The following is a 6,000-nucleotide window of genomic DNA, read 5'->3' as shown; positions in this document are numbered from 1 at the left end:
AGTAATTGTTTTTATAATTTACCTTTTGTTTTTTTCATTTAATACTTATATAACTATTATTTCAATAAAATAAAAATAAAAATACAATACTAATTTAACTATTATTTCAATAAAAGAATCAAAATATAATACTAATTGAACTATTATTTCAAAAAAAATCAAAATAGAATACGAATTATACTACATGACACTGTTATTGTAGTTTAATCATATTTGTAATAATATTATCAAAACTCAAGTAATTTAACTATTATTCAACGTTCTTTTGATAGTGCATTATTCAAAATCCTAATCCAACTAAAATAATGAATCCTAATTATAATATTCCCCCAACCCCAACCTATATATATATATATATTTAATACACACTGAAAATTTAACATTAAGCACCCTTCTTTCCTCGATGGCGGATTATAAAGATTACATCCCTTCATCACAACCTCATATCTCCGATCATTCATCTGACCGCAACCCTCCTCTAAGCGTCCCAACATGCGGAGGAAGCTCAGAAGTACTGCAAGGAAATACTACAAGGAGGCCCAGAGGCAGGCCTCCAGGCTCTAAAAATAAACCCAAAACTCCCACTGTTATAACCAGAGACAACGATTCGGCTATAAAGCTAGTGGTTCTCCAAGTCTCCACTGGTTCTAATGTTATTGAAAACATCATCAACTGTGCCCGTAGAAACCATGTCAGTGTTATTATAATCAGCGCTACCGGCTCTGTTTCAGACGTCATTCTCCGATATCCTTCTCCTCAAGGGGCGCCATATCGTTTTGCAGGAAACTTTGGGATACTCTCCTTGTCTGGCTCATTCTTTGTTGATCATAATACTACACCAACGCCATGCTCTTCTTTTAGTATAATTCTTTCAGGGGGACAAGCCCAAATCTTAGGAGGGATAGTAGCCGGGGAAGTAATGGAAGCAACACCAGTAACAGTGGTGGTGGTTACTCTTGCAAACCCTTTATTTCATAAACTTCTGTATGAAGGAGATGACGAAGATCTTCACCAAACAATGCCTAATAACATTGATGGTGCCACCCAGTGTTACACTCCAGTTATTCCTTGGGCTTGTCCCTAGAAGATGAATGACTTACCTGAGAAACTTAGCTACTTCATAAATTTACATTATCTTTAAGCTAATTTTCACTGTTTTAAATGTTCCACCAAATTACGAACCCTATTTTTTTTATTGTGCCCATTGTTGACTTCATCCATCTTATAATATTTTGTTTATTATGAGGAAATTTAACGTTGACTAGTATTCAGTTCCTTCTACATGTATGCTCCTCGTTCTGGTCTGTTTTTTTTTTTTATAGAAATATTATTAAACCATGAAACGAAACATGGATATAACAATAGGACCTTAGATTTTTAAATTAGATATCTTCTCAATATATATTTATTTATATCATATATGCAATGCGCTCAGGTAAAAAAAAAAATCTATTAAGTCCATGAAATTTATTACACACAGAAATACTACACGATGCGTGTTTTTACCATAGAATGTTTAAATCATAAATTAATATATCATCAACACCTCAATTTTTTAAAAAAATATCTATTGAACTTCAGAAATCATAAATTATATTTATATTGTCATCTCCAACCTCCTTAGAGAATTTAAAAAATTAAAATTTCTGATTCGGGCTTGAATTCAGACCACCAAAAATAATGGATATCTGATATCAAAATATTCCAATTTTCATCCCTAGTTAAAGTTCTCACTATTGTTTTGTTCCACAGACAAGGAAAGAAAGGGAAATACTGTACAAAGCCAGGATATGATACAGCGAATCTGGGTTATCAAACCACCCTAATTCCTCTGCTACAATGTTCCATAAAAAAGACATTGCGTCAAAGAAATCACTTCCGCCCCAGCCTCATCAAATGCTCTTGATGTTCTGCAGCAGCTGCCTTATCAGCAGCCTCACGCTTCAGTGCCCTCTTTGCCCGTCGCCCCATTATACTTTTCGAAACTTCTTTCTTCTTGGGCTCACTTGAAGATGAAGCATCAGAGTTCTGGGAACTGCTGGATGATCGTTGAACAGGCCTGGCTTCTCGGCGCCCCGATCTTACATATCCATTGTCACCCCATCTCCGATTGCCGATGCGGAGACTAGGCGAACTTCTGTAGTAAACTTCATCTTCTTCCTCATCATCATCATCTTCACAAGGGTAAGGATAATAATGGTAATAATCTTCCAAATCATCGTACACCTCACATTCCTCCACATTCAAAGGTTTGAACCATGAGGCTCTAAGAAGCAGGCACACACTTTCCTCAAACATGTAGTCGTTGATCCTGATAAAGCCAAAGGCAAATGGCAACCAGAAATGAATCTCATTAGGCAGAAGTCAAGACAGACAATATGTCAATCACTTGCAACACGGGATAATGACACTAGGATTTCCTCCCTTGCAAATGCCTACATGATAAAGTATATATATTCAATAATTGAGAATGGAGGATTCAATATTACCTGCCATCAAGTGAACGATGAACGTTGAGGGACTCAAATGGATGTTTACACTGAGGGCATTTAGGTGATTTACCGTATGTGGCCCACCGAAGGATGCATGTCACACTGCAAGAACAAAGAAACAGAACACCCATAAAAAATAGAACCTCCTTGCCCATCCAAATGCACTGAAATATAGAATTTGTAACAGATGTCAAATGTAAAGCAAATAAAACTACATAACCAAAAGAAAAACAAATTCCCAAGTCAGTCCTGCACAGACAGAATAAACAAGCGAAGCAAGGAGTCTCTAAATCCATGATAAATAACCTGAGTTCCAAAACATTAATCCTCAGAGTAATTGAGAAGCATAGCTCCACAATAAAGCAAACCCTAACAACTATCATTTATTTGACAATTCTAACAGAAAGTTCATCTGAATATTAATAAAAAAGTAACTGTTTTCTATTTCTTTTCTAAATAGTCACAATTAGAAGGAAAGAAAAATCCAATCTCATCCACAGAGTTGAATGAGAAATAGTATGATTACCAAGTTAGAATACTAGCAGAGTTTCTAGATCTTGCAACTTATCTGTTAATTTAATAAAATAGTTTTTGAGAGTAATTTAATAAAATAATTGAACATGACAAACTCGTCTTTTAATTTTAGCGCTTGAAGTGTTTAAGTCAAATCTAGAATTAAGACCGCTACAATGACAGTGCAGTGTGACGGATTAACCTAACTTACCTAACAGCCCATCCTGTGTTTTAATCATGCTTCTCAACACATAATGAATGTTCCAGCAGCTTATTCTAGAGTCTTAATTCCAAAATAGACCACTAGTTCAACATAACAACCAACTTTTACCAGTTCACAGAAACCTAGACAGCAAAGCATACATTTTGGCTTTGTTTGGTACGGACAGAAAGCAGTGAGAACGGAAACTTAGTTAATCTAATGGTTAAGCTATAAAGTAGGAAAGATAAATAAAATCTCCATCCTTCATATAAAGGAAAGCCTTAGAGATGTAATAAGCAGAACCTCAAAACATGCAATGAGGCACCTAGTTGTCTAGCACAAACATGCAAATGATGATAGACTACAAGTAACGTACCATTTCTATTAAATTTTGGCAATTTAAACCAAAACTTCAAAAGGCAGTATGACAGCAATGAAATTTTCAATTAACTCCCACTTTGAGGCACAAAGTATAGCATGCAAGCCATCACAAAATATTAATAAGAAAGTTGTAAGAAAGGATAAGAAAAAGAACAGTTGCTAAAAAACATGAAATCACAAACATACACTCTTGCAAACCTCTACTACAAAGTTAAAACCCTTTAAAAGGTAGTAACATCTACAGACTATATAACTAGAACATAATAAAACAAATCATGAAAGATAATGCCATGCATCACGAGAGAGTGGATTGAAGTGTGGTACAAATATATTCAAGCATTCAATGTCCAGGATTTCTAACATGCATCAAACTACAGATTTAAATGTTAGAAGGGTGCTGTTGAAGGCTCAAAAATTGGAATTAACATATCTTTCGTCCAACATTTTTGGCATATACACGAGTGTCTGACAAAAGAAGAGGATGTTGGCTTATCGCACTATATGCCATCAAATTAATATAACAGTTTCCAGAAGCACAGAACAAGAAAACCACACCCATTTCCAGTTGGTGAGATCAACATGAGCATTGGAAAGCATGCCCTACTTCCAAATCTTCACCTAAGTCCAGGGGTGAGGGACTTGGCCCCTTGATTAAATGTAAAAAAACTGTAGTTGGCCCCTCCAAAAATTAGTAATTCAATTTAAGCCCTTCTAGGACAAATTTTTAGCTTTGGCCGCCCTAATTTTATAATTTTATCTTGGCCCCCTAAGACAAAATTCAAGACTTCGCCCCTGCCCAAGTCTTCTCTTTCTCACAAAATGACAACACCATAGAACCCAACTCCTGTGAACCTAAAGTCACTTAAAATCAGTGCACCACTTAGAATAATACCGTACCGAACAGTCACCAAAACTATAGGGAACTAAGATTCAGGACTACAAACTACAACAAAAATGAACTTAAAACTGAATCCTAAAAGTTAACATCACTAAAAAAAAAAAGTTAAAAGAGAGACAAGTAGAATGAGAACAAACAAAAGAAATTAAAATTTTAAAGCATGGCAAAAAGGGAACGGAACAGAACGTAAGACATAACCAAGGCAAACCATAAAGCAATAATTATAAATTTTGGCTAAGAGAAGGTTAGACAAACCAGTAAGCATGCTCGCAACCTTTTATGAGGGCAGTTTCCTGTAGAACTATCTTATCTAAACAGATAGCGCATATTCCACTATGACTTTCGCAACCCTCGCCAACAGCCCCTTTATTCTTCATCTCCTTCTAAACAAAATTTCAAATATTCCTTCAATAAAATATTTCAAATAATTGACAAAAAGAACACTAAAAAATTTCTGTTACCCAGTGCATAACCATTAATAAACGAAATCTCCATTCTTTTTCCCTTTCTTTCTTTCAGTTCTCTCAACAACCAAACCACACCAGAAAAAATTAAATATCCCAGCACAAAAATGAAATATATCTGATTCTAAAAACTGAAAGAAAAAAAAAACAAGTACCTGCTCTTGAAGGGAGAGATTGGGGAAAGCGGTAGCAAGTTGTTCACCGACGATGTTGGTTGCTGAAGTCATGGTTCTGAACGAAATCTAAAATTTTGTTTCTGATTTACAGTCCTAACCCAATTTAACAAACAATTTCCTTTAATTTAATTAAGGAAAAAGAAAACAGTGGAGATGCCTAAGAATTACTCTGATGATTCCAGAGAAAAAGAGGAAGATGGATTAATAGCTAAGAGAGGGGTCGAAACCGAGAATTGATGTCAAAAAATGTGGTATTTATAAATTTTATAAATAACCATTTTTTTATTTTTTCCATCTTTTGGGAGCATAGGTAGCTGACACTAGTCATTCGCTTGGAAGGTGGCAGGTATCTGTTAAGAACACGTATGTTTTTCATTTCACCGCTTCCTCAAAAGTCGGAAAATGATAAAAATAAAAATAAATCAGGTTAAAGTGAAATTTTGCTTGAATTCTCGAAATAAAATAGCAAATATCAATATTCAAGCAAAATTTCATTCAGGTTTGTAATTATATTTTAAAAACTAGCCTAAATTCTCCCACGTCTTTGGGCTTGTACGGATAATGTGATTGTAAAAAAATTTACTCAATATTATTTATTTGATGATTTGAAAACATAATTTAATAAGAAATTTTTTTTCAAATATTTTATTTTAATAATTTACATTAATTTAATTTTTAAGTGTTAATAATTAATAAATTAACTTAGATTTTTTATTTCAAGTAAATAAATACTTGATAAATAAAATTACATATAAAAAAATTATTTTATATAAAACTAGTTTTCTTAGGCTTAAGTTGGATGGGGTGCATTTATCTCCGGTGAGTTTAAAAACAGCGGTGACAGTAAGATTAGTTACTGTAGCAGTAAGATTGG

The 6,000-nt window shown here is 34.1% G+C and overlaps 2 protein-coding genes across 4 annotated transcripts; one reads left to right on the top strand and one right to left on the bottom strand.

Moving 5' to 3' along the window:
- Positions 1-403: 403 nt before the first annotated feature.
- Positions 404-1,084, top strand: LOC107890077 (AT-hook motif nuclear-localized protein 22). Its single transcript, XM_016814591.1, has one exon. The coding sequence runs from the start codon at positions 404-406 to the stop codon at positions 1,082-1,084; it is 681 nt and encodes a 226-aa protein (XP_016670080.1).
- Positions 1,085-1,662: 578 nt separating this feature from the next.
- LOC107889288 (uncharacterized) lies at positions 1,663-5,524 on the bottom strand. 3 transcript variants are annotated; one of them, XM_016813653.2, is made up of 4 exons: positions 5,106-5,524; positions 4,742-4,869; positions 2,490-2,594; positions 1,663-2,311 (listed from the first exon to the last, which is right to left on the bottom strand). In XM_016813653.2, the coding sequence occupies exons 1-4, from the start codon at positions 5,175-5,177 to the stop codon at positions 1,873-1,875; spliced, it is 744 nt and encodes a 247-aa protein (XP_016669142.1). In that variant the 5' UTR covers positions 5,178-5,524; the 3' UTR covers positions 1,663-1,872. The 3 variants fall into 3 exon arrangements, with proteins under 3 accessions (XP_016669142.1, XP_016669143.1, XP_040932451.1); XM_016813654.2 differs by having other exon boundaries at positions 4,742-4,866; positions 5,106-5,441; XM_041076517.1 differs by lacking the exon at positions 5,106-5,524 and having other exon boundaries at positions 2,490-2,656.
- Between the last annotated feature and the right edge of the window lie 476 nt (positions 5,525-6,000).

Source organism: Gossypium hirsutum, chromosome A09 (genome assembly GCF_007990345.1).
Source record: "Gossypium hirsutum isolate 1008001.06 chromosome A09, Gossypium_hirsutum_v2.1, whole genome shotgun sequence".
Lineage (NCBI taxonomy): Eukaryota > Viridiplantae > Streptophyta > Magnoliopsida > Malvales > Malvaceae > Gossypium > Gossypium hirsutum.
The sequence above is the reverse complement of the archived record's forward strand: the minus strand, read 5'-3'. Positions and strand labels throughout refer to the sequence as shown.

Coding starts and splice junctions, on each gene's coding strand:
- LOC107890077 (XM_016814591.1), top strand. CDS start 404: ATGGCGGATTATAAAGATTACATCCCTTCATCACAACCTCATATCTCC.
- LOC107889288 (XM_016813653.2), bottom strand. CDS start 5,177: ATGACTTCAGCAACCAACATCGTCGGTGAACAACTTGCTACCGCTTTC. Junction 4,870..5,105: donor ATCTCTCCCTTCAAGAGCAG/GTACTTGTTTTT, acceptor AATTTTGTTTAG/AAGGAGATGAAGAATAAAGG. Junction 2,312..2,489: donor CATCGTTCACTTGATGGCAG/GTAATATTGAAT, acceptor TGGCTTTATCAG/GATCAACGACTACATGTTTG.